The sequence below is a fragment of the Euleptes europaea genome, chromosome 7 (genome assembly GCF_029931775.1).
Source record: "Euleptes europaea isolate rEulEur1 chromosome 7, rEulEur1.hap1, whole genome shotgun sequence".
NCBI lineage: Eukaryota > Metazoa > Chordata > Lepidosauria > Squamata > Sphaerodactylidae > Euleptes > Euleptes europaea.
In genome coordinates, this window is record NC_079318.1 from 80,116,690 (window position 1) to 80,138,216 (window position 21,527).

The 21,527-nt window shown below is 42.9% G+C and overlaps 1 protein-coding gene across 1 annotated transcript; it reads right to left on the reverse strand.

The window, feature by feature from the left end:
* Positions 1-1,921: 1,921 nt before the first annotated feature.
* Positions 1,922-16,355, reverse strand: C7H21orf91 (chromosome 7 C21orf91 homolog). The gene is made up of 5 exons (XM_056853899.1): positions 16,259-16,355; positions 13,027-13,157; positions 5,235-5,765; positions 4,262-4,324; positions 1,922-2,849 (listed from the first exon to the last, which is right to left on the reverse strand). The coding sequence occupies exons 2-5, from the start codon at positions 13,148-13,150 to the stop codon at positions 2,689-2,691; spliced, it is 879 nt and encodes a 292-aa protein (XP_056709877.1). The 5' UTR covers positions 13,151-13,157; positions 16,259-16,355; the 3' UTR covers positions 1,922-2,688.
* Between the last annotated feature and the right edge of the window lie 5,172 nt (positions 16,356-21,527).

The following is a 21,527-nucleotide window of genomic DNA, read 5'->3' on the forward strand; positions in this document are numbered from 1 at the left end:
TTGATTGCATTAGGGAACTATAGGATTGCCATTACCCATTCCTGACAGTGAAAACCAGGAACACCTGCAGTTTGTGATTATAACCCAACTAACCCAAATTGCACCTGGTGCTTTTACTTTCATTTCCAAGTGAAGTGCTAATTAAATTAACTACATAAGAGAGGCTGCACACAAACAGATCAGGACATCATGGGTAAGAAATACAGTGTTTCTGCTAGATGCTTTGGAGTATACACACTTCTTTGCCCTTGACAGAAGATGCTGTGAGCTATACGGTTCTGACCACTCCTGTTCAGCCTAGTCTTTAGTACATACTGGTTGCTAGACAACCTTCAGATGCATTTATCAGCTATTTGCACAGATCAGAATACACAAGTGGGGGCTCGCAAAACTCACAGGAGAGATCCCCCAGTCCCAATCTCAGTGGGTGAGCCCATCCTGGGCTCACTCGCAACCCCCTCACACGTACCAGTCTTGGTGGGTGAGCCCACTCTGGGCTCACCAGCCAAAGCAGCCACCTTTCACACACAGTCCCAATCTCCAGGCGGCTGTCAGCATCCCCCATCGGGTTGGTTGGGCCCAGTGTGGCTGCCGGTGTCCCACCAGTCCAGAGCAACTGCTTCTAGGCCGGCGGGGAAAGCTGGCAGCCACCAATAGTAGTTTCACATGCAAAGAGAATGCTTCATGTAGTTTTTTTTTTGGGGGGGGGGTTTCCTTAAAGTTTTAGATTTTTCTGCAAACCCAGGGGGTCACCTAAGTCTGCAAAAAAAAATGTTGGGGTGAGTGTGCCCCCTTGTCTGTGGGATTAGATATATAGATTCTGCAACGGAACAAAGCATTGGCCAATATGAAAAGTCAAACTTCAAGGTCACACCATCAGTTAAAGATCATTATGTAAACTGATCAGCTGTAGGAACAGTGTTTAGACAGAATGTTAAAGCAAAGTAAACTGGTGATCCTACAGGTGTTCACCCATGCATTTCTACTTTAAACAAGCAGTGACTAGAATTTCAAAGCTGTCTTTCAAATATTTGTTTGCATCATGGGAATGTTTTGCATTAGTGAGACTAAACTCATGGTCTTGTATTGCACAGTATGATATTCAAAAGGCCTACAATTGAAGCTCCTTCACAGTGAAATTGTACTGGCACAAAACACTTTGAAGACTGGCTAGATTAGAGAAAGCATAGTCAGGTCAGTTCTTCAGTCCCTCTTCCCAGCACAGCAAACGCCTCCTGTTCCAAAGCTGATTCCAGGGAAAAGGAAAAGATGAAATTCACTAAAAGTCCCAAACATAAAAGCAAATGCTTGGATGCACAATATCCTGTATAAGATACAATGTCCGTTTATAAACAAAACAATGCTTTTCCTCAGCTGTACTTACAACTAGCAACAATTTCCATTCCCTTCCTGTAGAATGTGACCAGAACAAGCACATTTCAAGCCCACACTCAAGGGGAAAAGTAGGGAGGGAAGGAGAATATACTATTGTTTGGCTGTGCTTCTAAAAAAAAAATAGCTTACAGCTGTAAGCATACATTTGTGCCAGCCACCCCAGAGGACTGGAGATTCAATGCTTGTTCCTGCTGTTGATATACACAGGCACAGCAGAATTTACTTACGGTAACTTCCAGTCCACCTTATTCATCCCTATTCCACTTATATCTCCCCTTCCTTCTGTACCCCTCACCTTTAGGGAAGTGTACTCTACAGTACCAAGAACAGTCTTACTAGTCTAGTACTTTGTATTAAAAAAAAATGTTTGAATACTATTGCCAATGTATAAAAAGCTCCCTGTAGATGGACAGTTAGTATGGCAGACCCAAGGGCTGTATCTCAGCTTTTTTGCCAAGGTGCTCGCTTTCTCTAAGGTGTTCATAGCTTAACACAGCATCAAAAAGTATAAAGACAGCTATTTCCATGAGGTATCATAGGTTTATTTCTTTGAAGCCATATACTTCTATTAAGCATTAGAAATCCACATACAAAACCAAACTCCAGCTCTGCATATAATAAAAGAACGGTCATTCCAAAAGGAGGTGCTGTGCTTAAATTTCTTCTATTAAGATACAATCCATGCCCAAGATATTCTACATTGCTGAAAATTAAAAGTAATGCATTACAGCCACTGAGATTGTGTCTTTGGAAAACAAGTTTTTTTAAGGTTTTTTTTAAATAATTTTCATCATGAAAGATAACACCACCAACTTGAAAAGGGGGTAAACAATCATTACACAAGGCAAAAAAGTTACTCAATTAATTCAAAACTTTTTATAAAGAGATGTGGAAAAGTACCTAAAATAGTTTCTTTTTGTATAAAATTTCAGTAATAAAATATTGCTTGCAATAAATAAGAAATGTGAATTTTATGAACACTGGTTTCTCCACTTTCTTGGTACCTAAATACTGTATTTCATCTGTTAATCTCCCAGATTATTAACAAAAGGACTTCCGACTGCCTGTACAGTCACAATTATTTGTCATCAGTGACTGGAAGGAATGTTGCTAATTGTGAGAGATTTAGATGACTTCCAGAGTCAAAACTAATGTCAACATTTTTTTAAAGGAACACTGTATGTAACTTCCTTTACATCTTGTAATATAGTCAAGCTTATGAGTCTCTCCAAACATTTCTTAAGTGCACACAACTCAGGTCAAGGAAGCACGTAAATGAAAGCACGGGTGCTGTTATATGGATATGTTGGATTTCATTGCTGCCCGTCCCATCTGCAGACAGGGTAATTTGGAACAGTTCTTTAGCAGCTGTTCAATGGCAATGTGACGGACATTAAGCTGTGAAGCCAAGGAGTCTTTTTCTTGCACTTGCTGAGTTAGCTCTTCAAACACATCTGAAAGAAGTTTTGGCATCAAGTTAAGCTACTATTTCCAAAGGAGCATATACAATGAGCTGAAACTGCTACATTAATTTACTTTATTCAATAGTTGCCACGTTTGTGGGAGGCAGGGCATGTGTGTGGAATATTTGCTATGGTTAACACAGAAGAACAGACTTGCTAATCACTTTTCAAAAGTGCTTTCGGAGGGCAACCATGTTAGTCTGCAGTAAAACAGCTAGATTCGGGTCTAGTAGCACCTTGGAGACCAAGAGATTTTTTTCTGGGAGGGGTGGATGGGAATAAGAATTCAAGAGTCAAAGCTCCCTTCATCAGATTGAGACTCTTGAACGCTTATACTCCAAAAATCTTGTTGATGCTAACAGACCCGAATCTAGCTATTCAGAAGTGCAGGTTTTGTTTGGAACATTTTAGAAACCCAACCAAAAGCTTAGTTTTTGTAAACCATGTATGTAGCCATCATCCCCAAAAGCCGTGCCTCTCCTCCAGGGCTCTGGACCATCCATGTGATTTTGGCCTCATGCACATCCAAGTGATTGTCAGCCAATCTGAGCCCATGGAACTCCAATGGATGAGAGGGGGTGAGCTAACTTCACCTTAAGAAGGGGGAAGAAATTGTTATTCCTCAGACAGGGAATTTTGTGACTTTGGATAAGAGCATCAGTTTAACCGGTCTTTTATTTGGCTTTGTTAGGGTTTGGGGTTGGCTTAGGAAAGAAAGCTAGTTTTAGTGAAGCAAGTAAGTATCCTGTTAAGGGCCCAACATTCCTAATTTACGTGTACACATTCTGGGGACAGGAGTTCTCTGTGTTAAAAGAGCAACCTTGAATCAGGAGAGGATGGAAATAGGTTCCAGTGAAACCTAGTCAGCTGAGGTAACCTGTCTGGAGAAAGAGGAATCAAATCTCTCTCAGGGTTTATTTATGTTACTTGAAGCTTGGCTACAAAGTAATTACTATCATTGGGGAAAAGTCTGTAACCTGTGGGGGTGATGTTGAGAACCAGTTTTATTTTTATTTTATATACTAAAGTAATCTACACAAAACATTTCCCTTATTAAATACTTGGTTTTCTGTTAAATAAACATTTGTTGTTCATCTCCATCTGTGTCGTGCCTATCTAGTCAAATATCTATGAAAAGGCGATTTCTACTTCATAAATAATTACAGCCTTGGTCTAGCAAGTTCCCAAATAAGATATTTTAAAGAGTACACAGCTTACACGCATCCAAGCCTTAGTCAAAGCTTGTGCCCTCCTTTTATTTGATTGTGGGTGGGGTGGAGTTTAAAGAATATGTAGGAGAGGCCAGAGTGAAGGACTAGACAGTCCTTAGTCCAGTGGTTTTCCTCAGTTTTCCCTCTCCCTCACCCATAGTCGCCACACCATATAATCCAACTCTCTCTTACCTTGAATTTGCTTGAGGAGTTTCTCACTCAGTTGCTGCACCTCTCCAAGAGTCATCGTACTCACTGAAACAAGAAAACAAAACAGATCAGTTAAGTCTATTAGGAGTGGGGAGAGGAAAGGCATCCTACAAACACTAATGCGAACGTTCCCTGTAACTAATTTTATTCACATATCCATATCAAATGTCAGACTTCCAGTAATGTAACATGACATCCTATCATAGTCTTGGGATTTTCATATTTCCCCCAAAGGGGTTTCATACTTTCAGGCCACCACTGTTACGCAGATATTCTGTAGCCTTTAAAAAAAGGGTTATGAGAACAAAAAGCTATTGTTCAGCTGAAACTGAATGTCAATTAACTCCTGAACCTCCACCACAAGCATGCACTGCTACTGGATTTTAATGCTGCTTTAGTTTCAAAAACATTGTACTTATGAACTTGCTAAATCATAACAATATCCTAGCTGGCAGAGGACTGCAATAAGTGAATGCAAAACCTGCATCTGACATTCTCAAACTAAACACGCAAAAAAACCCCAACATATTTATTTCAAAGTGGATGCAACTCACAATATGGTGGATTGAATAAAACAGGACCATGGTGGCACCTGAGACTAAAACCGATGAGGCTGATGAGTAAGATGGAAGCGTTACTGGGTCTGTACTGGTTCAAGCTTGGAAGATCCCAATTCTATTTAGTGTGACTCACTAGAGTGGGATATGCTTATTACAAGGTGTATGTTTGCATCTACGAACAAACTTGAAAAGGACAAGACTTTGCTCCTTTTAGGTGGCACAGCTTGCTAACTCACCTGTTCTATCTTGATACATCCTGGTGATTGGGTAGCGGTGTGAAATTTACTTTCATTCTATGTTCAGTACCTCTCAAACAAGTATGTTCAGTTGCTGAAGATTATGAACTGACCTTTGTTAAAGCACACAGAGAAAAAATAATCACGCCTTCTACTTACATTGTTCCCGGCTATACTGGGGAGTTCTTCGGATGCAGGCATTTGTGTCAGTTTTAGCTTTTTCCACCTCTGATGTCTGGTTATGACTAGACCACAATGTACCGCTGCAACAAAATGTAGAACCTGTTTGTTGCAACATGTCAAGTCTAAAATCACTGGATTCTCTTTGTTCCAAAATACTTTGTGAACAGTTTGAAATACTCCCAGAATTCCCATCTATCCATTTTGCAGAGTATTTAGGAACCTGGGAATCAAACTGTGGAAGCAGCTTTCTCTCTTTCTGATGCCTGAAGCTAAAGAGACGGTGCGGTGTTTGCTTGGAACTTTCAGAATCCAAATCCAAATCTTTGTTTTGTGCATATTGTATAATCCAGTTAATTTTTTTGCTTAAGATGTTTTTCACTTCTGCATAAGTGCTCTTGGAGAGTTTTGACCGTGGACAACTCTGGTTGGCTATTAAATGGAATTTCTCAAAGCAGTCCCTGTGCCCTCTTAATGATCTTGTATGCAGAAGATCAGTCTTTGGTATTCCTGAGAAGAGAAAAAATTGTAAAAATATTGTAGGTTAACGTATAACAAAAATTATATTAGAGCTATATTGAAACTTCAGAAAAAGCGTTTAGGGTCCACCTTTTATGAAAAGTAGTATTAAAATCTTCCTGAGTGTAAGAAACATACTCCGAGTATCAGTAAGTTCTTGCTGGATTTCTTACTGGATTTTAAATGCTGCTTTAGTTTCAAGAACGTTGTACTTATGAACTTGCTAAATTATAACAATATCCTTATTAAGAAGCAGACTTCCAAAACCATATTGAGAACAGTACTTTCCAATAATGAATTGTTCTGCTATATCCAAAAAAAGATTGGTTGCATGCATGAGAATTGATTTCACACAGATTTCAACCACCAACTCAACATCCCAATTCAGAATCAGTGAAGTTCTTCCAAACATACGAGGGTTACACTAGTTGTTGTGGATTCAGATGACTGGAAGCAACATGATAGCCATTAGAGCTTACCATGTGTTATCTGTTTACTACAAAGCAGGAAATGTAAACTTCTGATCATGCAGTTCATTCATACTGTAGTAGCTTGGAAAACTGGAAAGATAAGAGTTTTGGTTTAAACCATGTAGCGAGAGGGCAAGAAACCCTCAGCATGTGGAGCAAATTGCAGCATGCCCGGTTGTTTCGCTTAGAGATTAAAGACTCTTCCAGTTGCTCTCCTCAGCATAGATATTCAGATTTGCTGCCTCTCAGTAAGACTGTACCCTTTGGCTATTAGCATAATGAGTATTGGTGGACATCCTCTATGAATTTTAAAGCAATCTAAGTTTGTGATCAACACTACATCCTAAATTCTACTGGTTAGTTACCTGTTGAGTGTACTTCTCTATGTCTGTCCTGGTCCCCCTACCCACTATTCTTGTATTATTTAACCTGTTGTCTTCTTATTTCTACCACAGAGTTGCATGGTATCCTACAGCAAGAGTTCTTATTCTCAGTGGACATGAGAAGACGTGTGTGGTGTTATACTTGACTGGTTTCTTCCTAAAATGTCAAAGAATAGTTAACACAAGAGAATCCAACCTAAGTGGAGTTTTTGAACAATTCTGCATTGTAGATGTTGTCTCCTCTTGCTTTTCCCCTTTACACAGCATGAATAGCACAGAACTGCAGGTGGATAAGAGTCTTGCATTACAAAGAGAATACTGATACTTACAGCATCCCATTAATTGCCAATTCAATGCCAGTTTTTAATTACATCCATCTGTTTACCAAGAAACTGGTTGTTTGATATGCATTGACGCTGTTGGTAAGAGAGTCACAAAAATGAAACTGACAGAATGCTACGCTCATGGTTTTAGTTCAAATGGAAAGTTCTGTAAGTTATGGTTTGGAAATAAGAGCTGCCCTTCAAGATGCTTTCAAAGAAGACCTGGTCCATTATTAGAAAATGTGTTATCTGAAAAGGCGCCCCCCCCCACTCACCAAAACTGCCAACCATTTGTGCTATCCTTTTCTTTGCATCTGTCTAAGGTAGCCTTGACTAGCATTTTTGTGGGTGCAAGAACTTCTGCTTGTGGGGTGCAATATTCTCCCTCTCCATTACCCCCAAATGGGTGGGGGAAATCATATTCCGTGGTCATGACAACTTACACCTGTGGGAAGACTCATCTGGATCCTTCAGTCACTTGGGTCACTCTAATGTTGCAATACGCAAGTCTTTTGCTGGTTTGCGAACTGGAGCTTGACATGCCACTGACCAAGCACCCCCTACATAGACCTGTGATTACAACAGGCATATCCATTGTAAACTGAGTCATACAGTGCACAGAATGAAATACACTGTGTGCCACGAGGGTGAAAGTGCATGATTCTCCAGTACACAGAAACGTGTTACTATTTTAACAAAAAGGCTACAGCAGCTGTTTTGCTCAACTATGCACATGAGCTCTTTTGTCTTGCAGTGTTGAACATCGAGGCCATGCGGAGAGCAGAAATCCGGTGTCCCTTCTCAGTTCCATTCAGGTCTACTTATCTTACATACATTTACGTTCTAGGAAAGGAGGCAAGGCTGACCAGCTAGAATGGATCAAGTGTAAATGTCTGTAGATGGAACTTAACTCTCTCTTCCAACAGCAACCAAAAATGCCCCCTGAAAAGCTGCTCCTGGGGGACAGGGAAACCCCAAGAACAGTACTGGGGGGCGTCTACAGAAGGGAGGAATGGGTGAAAACCACCCCCTTTTGAAATCCTCCATGAGATCCAAGCCTTTGCATCCCTCAAGATCTGCTTTCAGCTTAAAAGTCCAGCCTAAAAAGTACAAAACAGGTAGCTGGATCCCTCAGAGATATGGAATTATTTCTAAAAACAGATTAACTTTAATGAGGAAAATACTGTATAGTGCAATTTTACTGAATACTATCATTCTCCCCTCAAGCTCAAATCAACATTTATATACTTATGACGAGGGAGGATTAACAGGATTGCTTTGTTTTTGAGAGAGAACTGGAGTTGTGAAGTCACACCTACTGTGTCTGTCAGCTTTTGCACATCTGACACTCCCTCTTTTAGGAAAGTGCAAGTCAAAATGCTCTTGCTTGGGCTCGCAGCCTAGGGCCCAGGGGGTTCACACTGTAGCTGGTTAAAAGCTCTCACTAGCAGGGGACAGAATCCAATCATATGCCTGGAACAGCACTGGCCTAGGAATGGACTAAGAATCAATTGCAACTCATCACTAATTAGCTTATGGACTACTATTATGGTTTCTTTGGGGCTGACAGGATGTCATGTGTTGTGCACTTTCTAGTTGTAATAGTAGTGGCTTTTAAGTGGGGTAGCATATTTGGTAATAGTACTATTTCTGCAGCTGAGAGCCTAAAAGATGTAGGAGTGGACGTTTTTTAACGTGGTTGGTGTGATATAACCAAGCTCACCACTTACCTAACCTCCATCCCAATCCAATCCCAAGAGATGCTGCTACAAGGGACCCTACTGCCTCTGCTTCTTAATTTTGTGTAACACCAGACTGGTGAGAAATAAAACTCGTAAGGGTTGCTGGAGAAGAAAACCAATCTGGCTTTTATAACTGAGACCTGGTTAGGATAAAATGGGTGTGTGTTTTCTTAGTGCTTGGGTGGGGTGGCTATCATCCTCCATGACTCCTTCCCCATTCTCAGAGCAAACTATTGCTAGAATTGTTTGTTCCTTATTTTAGATTCCAGGCACACACTGGGCATTCCAATTATTTACCAGCCATCTACTTCCCTACCAGACACCCTGTCTGACCTGGCGGAGGTCGTTTTGGGCTTAAGATACCTACACTGCTTGTTCTGGCAGATTTCAACATTCATGTTGAGGGCACTGTATCTGAACCTACTCAGGATTTCATAACCTCTTTGGCCACTGTGAGTCTATCTCAGATTATGATGCAGCCCACACATAATAAAAGACAAACCTTACAGAATATTTTTGCATTGAACCTTCAAGGGGCCGGTCTGGTGTGGGGCTGGAGGTTCAGCATTCACTGTGGTCTGACCACTGCCTCAAGATATGGGTTTAGTAATGACACTCTGCAGGGGTGGGGAGCCTGTTAAAATGATTTGCCCATGGAGGCTTATGGATCCAACTGGATTCTGGAATGCCCCGGGTGGGAGCTTGGAATGAGAAATTTCTGGAAGTTATTGACATCATAAATCAGTAACTCAGGGCACCTTTCCTTGGTCAGTAAAACAGGCAGTCATCCACTTAAAAAAACCATTGCTTAAGAATGAGATGGCCAATGACTACCCGGTCTTTAATTTGCCATTTCTGGGCAAGGTAATAGATAGCAGTGGTAGAAGTACTCCAGGACTTCCTGGTTGATGCATCTGCTCCAAATCCCTTTCAGCCTAGTCACAGCCTAGGCCAGGCTATGGGATGGAGACAACACTAATGACTTTAGTTTATGACCTCTATTTGAATGTAGGCAAGTACTTTTGTTGCTCTTACTGGATTTATCAGTAGGCTCTGATACTGTGGCCATGCCATTTTGCTGAGGCATTTGGAGGTAGAAGTAGGGATTAAGGGATGTGCTTTGGATTGATGTGAACTGTTCTTTAAGGACAAGGCTTTGAGACCAGCTGGGATCAGTGGTAGATGTATCCTGCAGGTTCCACAACCGTCCCCGGTCCTATTTAACCTCTATGTAAAGTTCTGTGGTTTCAAAGCAGGCTGTCATCTATTTGTCAATCGCAACCTGCTTTATATCTCTTTACCCAAATCACCCAGTGTGGCTGTAGAGGTAGCGTCGGACTGCTGGAGTTAAAGGGCTGACTGTAAACAAGTTGAAACTGAATCCTGACAAGACAGTGCTGCTGGTTGGGAGGGCTGAGGTCCTGAAGGACACTGAGCTTCCCACGTTTGATGGGGGCCCAGCTGACGCTCACTGACACAGTTAAGTGGCTAGGGGTTATATTGGACTTAACATTATTAAAGGAGAAGTAAGTCAACACACGGTTTACTCTCTTCACTCCAAACCAGAATTACACTAGGGTGCAGAATCCTGATTTGCAGGCCAGCTAACAAGTCATAGCCTGCAAACTGAATGAAATTGCAAATAAAAATGAAGTTCATTTTTGAGCTATGTGCAGGAGTGTGGGTTAGCCTGCTTGTCAAGGTTTGTTCTTGTAACAAAAAAACACACCATTTTGGGTATGTGAAGCACAGCTGTGCTTCTGATTGCCCTTCATATGATAAGATTTAAACAAAAAAGGAATTCCCGTCCCAGTGTGATGTATCTATTTTCTTGGCTATACACAGAACAAGAGATTTAAAACAGCAAGTGGATACATGCAGAGGAAGCCAGAACTACCCTTAAATTATCTCTAATTTTAACGAGTGTTTCAGAGCAGGTCCCTCCCATGTAGAAAGCATTAGTCATTTTTTGCAACCTTCCACATCTGATGATCTGATTGTTTGCATTAGCTTTTGTACCCAGCTCGTGTTTCTCTTTCACAACATCTGCTGGGCTTGTTTTCTCTTTGCATGCAAGTCTTCACTTTTCCAAGTTCTGCTAACAGCTGGGCACATTCAGAGAACAAAGGACGACAGAAACACAGCTTCACTGCTGTAGCTCACCAACTAACCATAATCTCCTTTATGTCTCTCTTCCCTTCAACTGAAGAAAGTTGTTTCAGGCTTTTATGTTTGGGGAGTGAATAAATAGTAACTGCAGTGCTGCAAATTTTTAATGTTCATGCCAAGTCAGTAGAGCAATTTCTAGTACATGTATTAATCAGGGTTTTTTTTAAATGGGGTGGATCCTTCAGTTAACTAAGTCAATGAATTCTGCGACTGACTGATCTTGCTGTAAAACAAATAGGCAAACTGACCAAATGATCAAAATAACTGAACATGATTTCTAACTTTTGTAATCCTACTCCTATTGCATTGTTTATTGGATGCCTTATGTTGTCTGATTACATTGTTTTATATTGTGTGATCTGCCTTGAGTCTCAATGAGAAAGCCGGGCTATAAAAACATTAAATATAATAAAATATAATGAGATGATTAAAAACAAAGACTACAGAAGTACCAGTCTAGAAAGATAATAGGACTGCAAGACACATTCAAGTTATCTGTTAGGGCACAACACCAAGAGAAGAAAATCCATATAAATAGAACTGGGGTAAAAAGCCACCATTAAAACATACCTTTCCAATGCAGGGTGGTACTTAAGATTTGCTCTGCATTGCATTATTGGGGGGGGGCTGCTGGCTTTTGTTTTTGCTCCCATGTTTTTGGTGATGCCTGAATGAAGCCACAGTTTCTTCCACTAGTTAACATAGGGAACGTCTAACACACAGTCCATTTACTTCATACCAATGAGTCAAAAGAGAACACTAAAGTAATCTATTCAGGACATACAGTGTCTGCAAGTACTAAGGTAAATTACTAGTGTTGCACAAGATGGCATTCTCAGCCAGTAAAGTCTCAGCAATATGATATTGTTCATACCTTGCTGAAACCCTTGGTAAATGTTGTGGGCTGCCACGTCTTCTGGAATATACAATTCACACTAATTTAGCCAGGTTATGAACTCCACACATAAATACTAGAAATGTAAAAGCAACCCAATCCAGGAGATGGTCCTGAATAAACAAGGGCTTGCAGTCCCACAGGTATATTCACAGCATAAGGGCAAAAGTATATAATGATTATCCAGATAACCAGACTAGAACCAAAAGCATTGGTAATTGTTTACAAGCCTCCCAAACCCCTGGCCCAAGTGCAATGTATTTTTTACCTGCCCCCCAACTCAGAGCAGTATTTTATTCACATGAGAGGCAGGAGGAGGGTGAAAGATTTCACCCTGACCAGTGCCACACACAGTGAACTTCAAATGAGTGTGGAGGTTTTGGGATAAGCATCCCCTGTCCAAGCTTAATATTCTAGTCAATGCATTGTATCCTTACACAGCCAGGTTAGATAGTTTTCAACCTGAAAGAACTTTAGAACATTGCTAGGATGCATACAAGCAGAGAGTTTCTGCTGCACTTTGATATTTAGATGCTCTGCATATTGTGGAGAAAAGGAACAGGTTCTGTGACTCAGTTCCACTAGTGGCCGAGCCTCCTCTCTGCATAACATATTGCTCTGAAAGCCTTCCAGCAATAGAAAGAAAAATGAGATCCACTCAGTAACTTCTGCACACTTTCAAACATTTCAGCTAAAGATGTGAAGTACTGCTTTAGAGCAGGTATTTACACACTTGTAATAAAATAATGCTGTGCCTCATGCACAGTAAGACTGTGTTTTGTTTGGGCACTTAAATCACAGAAGTGAATAATGCATATCACATGGTAACAACCTTGAGAATTTTCACCCACGTATGTATCATAGCTATCACTTCACCTTGGCAAAGAGCACATCTTTCCTCGTCAGTGAATCATTTCCCTTCTCAGTATCTGGTTTTTAGTTCCTCCCATTGTCTTCACCTGGGACTCTCCAAACAGCAATCTACAAATCTACCTGTTGCACACTCTCGTCCTGCTGGTAAGCAGGGTGCTCAGCAGCTTTTATGCCCTCTCCCAAGCTGTCACACACTGTCCTTTGGAGAAAGCTAAGAAACTGCAGAAGTCTCTCTGCTGCAGATTTGTACTCCCTCTTTACCTTAGGAAAATTCCTGCTTCCTGTGCATACCAGGACAGAGGGGAGGCAGAACATAAAGAAGAGTCTGGGTAGCAAGCCAAGCCTATTAATGACCCCCTACCAAAAGGCCCAGTGTTAAATACTGAACTGCACTTACCTTCAATGTTTAGCTCAAAACAAATGTGGCAGAATGAGAGAGTCTCTCTTTCAGTTCCTAATTTGCATACGCTGCAAACATTATCATCATTCAAGTCAATGTTAACAAACTGCTCTTCACTCATAGTGTCCCTAAAAAAGAAAATGTTACCCAGTTACCCAATATAGCTTGAAGGAAACCACATTATAGCACCTCCATATCACCATGAATCAAAATGAGGAAAAAGCACCCTTCACAAGGAAGAGTGCCTTTTCACAAGGAAGCAAGTTTGGATTCTGTAGTTTCCTATACCACTGATTTAAGATTAAAATCTGTCCTCTAAACATCCTTTTGTTCTGTCACAATTATATAATTTAAGACAGGACTAAGATTCTCCAGGAGCCCCAGGCGAAGAGTGTTAAGCTGCAGTACTGCAAACTCTGCTCACGACCTGAGTTCGATCCCAGAAGAAGTCGGTTTCAGGTAGCCGGCTCAAGGTTGACTCAGCCTTCCATCCTTCCGAGGTCGGTAAAATGAGTACCAGCTTGCTGGGGGTAAAGGGAAGATGACTGGGGAAGGCACTGGCAAACCACCCTGCAAATAAAGTCTGCCTAGGAAACGTCGGGATGTGACGCCACCCCATGGGTCAGGAATGACCTGGTGCTTGCACAGGGGACCTTTACCTTTTACCATATTCTCCACATATAGTTTGCTTTCCTTTTCTCAAATACATTTAAATTTACTATGCAAGTATTCCAATTTTATGTCCTGTAGATGTTATGAAAGGAAAACAAAGAACCTACATGTTTCTGTGAAGAATTAAAACTGCTACTTAGAGCTTAAAAGGTATGTGCCAATTCAGCCTGGTAATCACTGCAAATGGCTTTTGCATTATTTTTCACAACTAATGCAGAAACGTGCTGAATCAGAACTTTTTAACACACACACACAAAGCCCATGGGAATCATTTTCCAATAGAACATAAATAATTGAAGTTCTTGGCACTTTGCAGATGTTGATTTGTGATGGTTACAGATTCTTCGAACATAATCAGAGCTCCCATATCAAGCACAATGGGTATAAGTAAGTGGATTCCATTTCATTTGTATTCAGCTTCCTCTTTAAACAACACCCAGGATACAGTTTGGTTTACTCAGAAGCAGCCATGCCAAATCTAGCAATGCAATCCATTCTGGTTTATTTGGCTGGAAAAAATTAAGTAGTGAGCTAATGAGAGCTCCATCTCCCCTTTCAGCAGGCAAAAAAGACCTGAAGATGCCGTATGCTTTTTTCCCTCACCCAGCCCAGGTTCATTAGTTTTCTTCAAACATCCATGAACACTGAAAAAACAGCTGAACTTCTCCCTTTAAAGATTACAGAAGCTATAAGCTTGTAGCCTTCCTGTAGAGAGGGTTAAGCAATCAGTAATTCATGTAGCACTTTTTCCTTGCCAGATGTTTACAAGCTCCGGATGCATAAACATACTATGAACTAGGGCTAGGCAATGTACTCCCTTTATACAGTAAAGGCAAAAATACATCAACCAGCAGAAGACTTAATTATGAGTGACAGAGCCTGGATTAGAATCCATACCTTTGTGACTCGTCCAGCTACAGATCTGAACTTTTAGGGACAATGTCAAGCCCCTTTAAGCATCCTTAAAAAAGAATATTTTGTTCCCATGGTAGGGCCAAGAAGGAATTCCCTTCCCCGTCAGTTTCAAAATAAGTAGGCATCAATACAAGTGGAAGCCATGAACCTGTGCTCAGACGCCAAGTTAATGGACATATCAAGGTAAATATATGCAGCGCGTGGTGAGAGGTGCTCTTCACTACTACACAGGTTTGAGTAATCTTTTAACGTTTGTTTTACAATGGCCTCTTTCTCTGTAAGTTCTCTCCCCTCTACTGCCTTCCTTTCTGCTGCTTGAACTGTAAGTATAAATCTAGCTGCTCTGAATGGCCATTCCATGCATCCAGCGAAGTGAGCCCTGACTCACAAAAACAAAATGTATGTCAATCTTTAAAGCACTAGTGGGTTTCATTTTAGTTTCAGATATGTTCCATGAGTCCACGTGGGGTTTATCTTAAAACCGAGCCCCCTAACACCACTAATTAAGCTTGACCCTGCTGCCTATCAGTTACCTCCACCTCCCCACCAAGTACTGTTGGGAATTCCCTACTTATTTCCCAGAAACAAACCTCAACACAGAAAGAAAACAGAAAGGGGAGGGGGGGAGAGAAGGTACGGACGCGCTGGGTTGCCAACCTCTAGGTGAGACCTCCAGAGCCCTCCAAGGATTAATGGTGATTGGTTCTTGTAGGTTATCCGGGCTGTGTGACCGTGGTCTTGGTATTTTCTTTCCTGACGTTTCGCCAGCAGCTGTGGCCGGCATCTTCAGAGGAGTAACGCTGAAGGACAGTGTCTCTCAGTGTCAAGTGTGTAGGAAGAGTAATATATAGTCAGAAAGGGGTTGGGTTGAGCTGAATCGTTGTCCTGCAAAAAGTATCAAAGGTAATGTGCTAATCACACTTGACACTGAGAGACACTGTCCTTCAGCGTTACTCCTCCGAAGATGCCTGCCACAGCTGCTGGCAAAACGTCAGGAAAGAAAATACCAAGACCAGGGTCATGCAGCCCGGATAACCTACAAGAACCAATGAACTCTGACCGTGAAAGCCTTCGATTAATGGCGATGTCCAGACCAAAAATTAGATTTCCATGAAAGAAATATCAACTTCAGGGGCAGATTCTACGGCATCCCTACTGAGAGCCCTCCCCTTCTGCAAACCCCACCCTCCAAAATGCCCAGGGATTTCCCAAACCGGAGATGGCAACTTTAGCTGAGAGGGAAGCAGCGGCCCCAGCAGCGTTCACGGAAATCGCTCAGGTGCCCCCCCTCCCGCCCCGTCTCAGTTCGGCGCCTTCACCCGCGAAAACTACCAGAGCTGGGGCCGCAACGGCACGTGAGAAGGGGGGCGGCGATCTCCGGCAGGGTCCTCAGGGCTCCCGCTTTACACGCGGGCAGCGCGAGGCCTGAGATTGGGAGCAGCGGGGGGAGGGTCTCAGACTCTTCCCCAGGTCGGACGCTGAAAAGGGAAAGAGACGCCACTGAGCACGCGAGGGAGGGGGCACTGTATTTTCTCTCTTTCCTTCCCCCCCCCCGGGTATTTCGTAGCCGGCCTGAGGAGGAAGTTTCCTCACATGCCCCTACACGTCTTTCAAGCCCCCTCCCCCGGCGGCCTCCCCTCACCGCGGCCTCTCACTCGCCTCCGACGCTCCGCTGCCTTCCCTCACAAATGGCGGCCGACGCTCAAGCTCCACCGAGCGGAGCCCCGCGCGCTTCAAGCCACGCCCCCTCCTGCTTCCGAACTAGACCATCGCTTGCGAGGGAGGGGGAGGTTTGCGAGGAGGGCGGGAACCGTCGTCTCCTCCTCCCGCGTCTTGGGTTCGCCCGTTCCGCCAACCAATGGGATTTTTCTGTCACACACAAAAAAAGTTCCAGCGCTTGTTACCCCTCCCCCTCCCCCACTGCCCGTTACGTCATTCAGCGCCTGTCACTAAGCGCCGCTAAGAGGAATCAAAGAAACGAGGTGACGTTGTGTGTGCGTCGCGCGCAGAGGGAAAGAAGGGTGGTGGGCCTGCCGGTGTTCGCGCTCTGCCTCTCCGTGACGTAAGCCGTGGCTGGCCAATTGCATCACGGGAAAGAGAATCCCGCCTGCGTCGAAGGAGAGACGTTGGATTCCTGGCTGATGTTGCCCTTCTGGCACATCAAGCATCCCCATGGAGGGGCAGGCGTCCCTCGCGGGATGCCCAGAAATGAAGTATTTGAAGGAACGTCATTCTGGGTGATCCACAGTCATTCCAATATTCTGTCTGCATATCTATGAATCTGAATAGGCATTTGCATCCTAGTCCAATTTTCATACATCAGTGTATTCCAATGAGCAATCTTATATTGGAATCTCCATTCCAATATAACCTCCTAGGCATTCTGGCCCGGACTTAGTCGAGCAGTTACATATGTTCAGCATTCAACCAGTTTGGTCTAATGGTTAGCGTGTTGGACTAGGCTCTGAGAGACCCCGGTTTAATATCCCAACTCTGCCATGGAAGCTTGCTGGTTGGCCTCGGACCAGTCACACACTCTCAACCTGACCCTACCTGTCAGGGTTATTGTGAGGACAAAATGGCAGAGGTGAGTGATGTAAGCTGCTTTTGAACTCCACAGTGGAGACAGGCATGGTATAAATGAAGTAAAGAAATACTGTTATTTTTGCATTTGTTGAGTTAGGTCTCTCCAAGCAAAACAAACTTCACTTTGGTTACATAAGCAAAGTGTTTTTTTGTGGAACTTGTTGATGCAACACCATTAAGCACACACATACAATATTCAGCACCTGTGTGTTATGATTGTTATGTCACTCCAAGCAAGTTTCATATTTGATCATGTAAGCAAAGTATTGTGCAGAAAAATGATCTCTCACACAGCAAGCACAAGCACTGGTGACCCTTTAGGTACATTGTTCCAGCATGAAGCTTGCTGTCAGCACCACCAACCTGATTTCCATTGATGCTAATTAAAAAGTCTTAGTCGGCCATGTCAAGAAGAAACAGTGACTGATGTCCTCGAAATGAATTCAGAAATAGATGGATTAGTTGGTTAATCCACTCTTTGTACCTGGAAATAGCAAGCAGCCGGGGAGGGTGGGGGGACGACTTCAGCTCCAGCATCCACCACTTGCTGCTTCCATTTCCAACAGAATGGACTCGACTTTTCAAAATGCCTGGAATACATCAAAATTACATAGAAATAATTTTGTATGTTTTGGAGGGTATTTATTTATTTGATTTATAACCCACCCTCCCCAGCTGAAGCCAGGCTCAGGGTGGTTAACATCACTTAAAATACATCAACATACTTGAAAATAAAATTAACCATAAATCCTGAATTTAAAACACTAAACCACCCGAATTAAAACTAAAGCCTGCAGATGGCGCCAAAATTAACCTCATGTTGCCAGAGATAGGCAGCAGGTTACCCCTCAGCTAGTATAAATAATATAAGAGGAAGGGGAAGGGGGGATAGGGAGGCCAGCAAGATGACATTTGCGGCTGTCCTCAACTGCAGGTCTGGTGGAATAACTCTGTCTTGCAGGCCCTGCGGAACTCTTTAAGGTCCAGCAGGGCCCTGATGTCACCAGACAGAGCATTCCACCAGGCCAAAAAAGCCCTGGCTCTCGTCGAGAACAGACACACACTCTTAGGGCCAGGGACCACCAGTACATTGTTATCAGATAATCGTAGAGATCTTTGAGGGGGTGGTATACCAGGAGAGGCCCAGACTAGCCCAGACTGGATGGGAGAGGCCCAGACTGGATGGCCCAGACTAGCCTGGCAAACCACCTCTGTTAGTCTCTTGCCATGAAAACCCCCAAAGGGGTCGCCATAAGTCGGCTGCGACTTGACGGCACTTCACACACACACGTATACCAGGAGAGGCGGTCCTGAAGAAACTTTAGTATTTGGGGATCTGGTGTACATCTTGCTTGTTGTAAAATTTCCTTTCATTGTGCAGATGGAAATTATCCACTGGGAATCTTTTCTATAAAGCTGGAGGTATGTAGTGTAAAGGCGATAGTGTTATCACTCCCAAAGAGAAACAGACCATGGTCAAAGAACAGGGTGGGCAGGAGACTTCTGTGTCATTTCCAGAGTTGAGACTTTGTTGTGTGTACCAGTACTATTGTTAGACTTTGCTGTCATTTTGTTTGAGCACTGAATTCTTTCACTGAAGGACAGAAATCACTGAGGACTCTTGGTTCAGCCATGGCCAGGGCTTAACAGTGACAAGATTCACCTCAGCAGCCAAGGTTAGACAAGCCACAAGGTAACAAGTGAGAAAAGGACCTGTTGTGACTCAGAGATTAGTGTGCTGGGACAGGGTGCCAAAAAGGATGTTAGAGCCAAAGGGGGAGAATGACAATAATTTAAAGAAGAAGAAGAGTTGGTTTTTATATGCTGACTTTCTCTACCACTTAAGGAAGAATCAAACCGGCTTACAATCACCTTCCCTTCCCCTCCCCTACCCTGTGAGGTAGGTGGGGCTGAGAGAGCTGTGACTAGCCCAAGGTCACCCAGCTGGCTTCGTGTGTAGGAGTGGGGAAACAAATCCAGTTCACCCGATTAGCCTCCGCCGCTCATGTGGAGGAGTGGGGAATCAAACCCAGTTTTCCGGATCAGAGTCCACCGCTCCAAACCACCGCTCTTAACCACTACACCACGCTGGTTCTCCACTGTTCACTGTATTCTAAAATAATTTTAACTAGATTAAAAAGGTGAAATGTTTATATGATCTGAAGAGAAACGGGGCAGGGGATACATTTGTAACCATCTCCCCCATACATATGCTTTTCTCCTTATATCCCTGCAATGAAAGGGGCTAGAGGTTTATTTAAAAAAACAAAAAAACAAAAACAATGAACGCTAGGAATTCAGAGAACCTGATAGACAGGTTGTTATATCATTGTAATGTTATAACATTACAATTGCTGATTTATACACAAAGCCATTTGTTGGTGGTACAATGAAAATGGCCATGGAGGGATTAAGCAGGGAAATGGGGGAGGTGGGCTGCCAGATGGAAGTGCCATTGCTGATGTTCTGTACTGGCAGTTGCTCTCCCTAAGGATGAGATGTTCTGCTGTGGCTCGTGTATCCCCATCATCTTATAACCTATCCTTGCCAAGGTTGCCAACACCTGGTGGGGAAATTCATGGAGATTTGGGTTGGAGCCTCAGGAGAGTGGGGTTTGAAGAAGGGAGGGACCTCAGCAGGATATAATGCCATAGAATCCATCCCAAAAACAGCCATGGTATTCAAGGGAACTGATCTCTGTAGTCTAGAGATCAGTTGCAAGTCGGGGAGGTCTCCAGGCCCCACCTGGAGTCAGATCTTAGAAGCCAAGCAGCCCTGGTTAGTATTTGGATGAGAGACCATCAAATAATTCCAAGCTCATTATGCAAAGGAAGACAATGGCAAACAACCTCTGTTTGTCTCTTCCCTTGAAAACCCTACAAGGTTGCTGTAAGTTGCCTGCAACTTGATGGCTCTTTACACAGACACACACACAACAGGTAGGATCACAAGAGTTGTTTCCCTTTCCTTCTGTGGCCGTTAATGTTCTCTTTTGCTTTCTGTAGAAATAATAGCATGAACATGAAATAATTAACAGTTCTAAGCAGAGTTGATTGCCTGCTCCCTGCCCCAACCTGTGTCTGCGAATTTAGCTTTTTCCCATAGCTAATGAGAACATTTCATTTTGAAATAAAATATGCCAGACAGCCATACAAAACAATCCAGAAATGCATGTAGAATGGTGGGTGACCAAATGAATAACAAGGACCACATTTTTTTCCCGATGTCCAAATTCTTCCTTCTTCCACTAGTGGGAGTTAATGATACACTGCTACCATCTACTGGGTATTGGAGGAAGCAGCAAGTCAAGAAGTCAACTGATCACAAGCCGATAAGCAACAGGGATCGAGAAAGGTCTGTACCCAGCACTGAAGATGGGGTTTGTTTTTTAAAGCAACACTTTAAGTGCTGGGATCACTGGCCAGCTCTACTAGGGATGCAGCAGTCTGCCCTCACCTGAGAGCACTGCTATCATGGATATGCTTCACATATCTGAAGAAGTAGAAAAGGGCAAGAGTCTAGTAGCACTTCTGAAGAAGTGAGTTTTGACTCCTAAAAGCTTGTATGGAAATAAATATTGTTAGTATTTAAGGTGCTACTGGCCATCTTTAACACCAAGCTCTTCAACAGAGACTGGCACTCGGGTTTCCTTATTCCAAGTTGTTCGAAGCATAAAATAGTAAGTAGGGATGATCATCTGTATGGTGCATTTTAACCCTGCCCTTCCTGAGAATAGCAACATGGTTCTCACTTACCCATTTTATCCTAACAACAACCAGGTGAGGCTGAGAGAGTGTGGCTGGCACAAGATTAACTTGCTCTTGGTTGCTAGTGATACATCCTTTTCTAGCTCCTTCATGGCTGCCCTTCCCAGTCTCAATCTCCTTCTGATTTCTTGGCTGCAGTCTCCCTTTTGGTCGATGGTGGAGCCAAGGAATAGAAAGTCTTCAACAATTTCTATTTCTTCATTGTCAACCTTAAAGTTGAGTAATTTCCCAGTAGTCATTACTTTTGTTTTCTTGATGTTCAGCTGTAGTCCTGCTTTGGCACTTTCACTAGCAGATATGTTATTTGTTAAGCATTGGTTTTTATTATTATTTTATTATCAGAGAGGCCATTTTTGCCAGTTAGTGCCAACAAGCAGAACTCAGATCACACCTCACAGAAGCCAAGCTACGCAATCAACTACAAGTCCCAGAAACCAAAGCGACAAAAACTCACTTCAGTTTAACCATTTGTGGGCAACCCTGATTTCTGATTGGCTGCGCTTTCGCACGCGCGCTTCTCTTGCGGCCTTCTGTAGCGCATGTGTAAAAACTGTATGC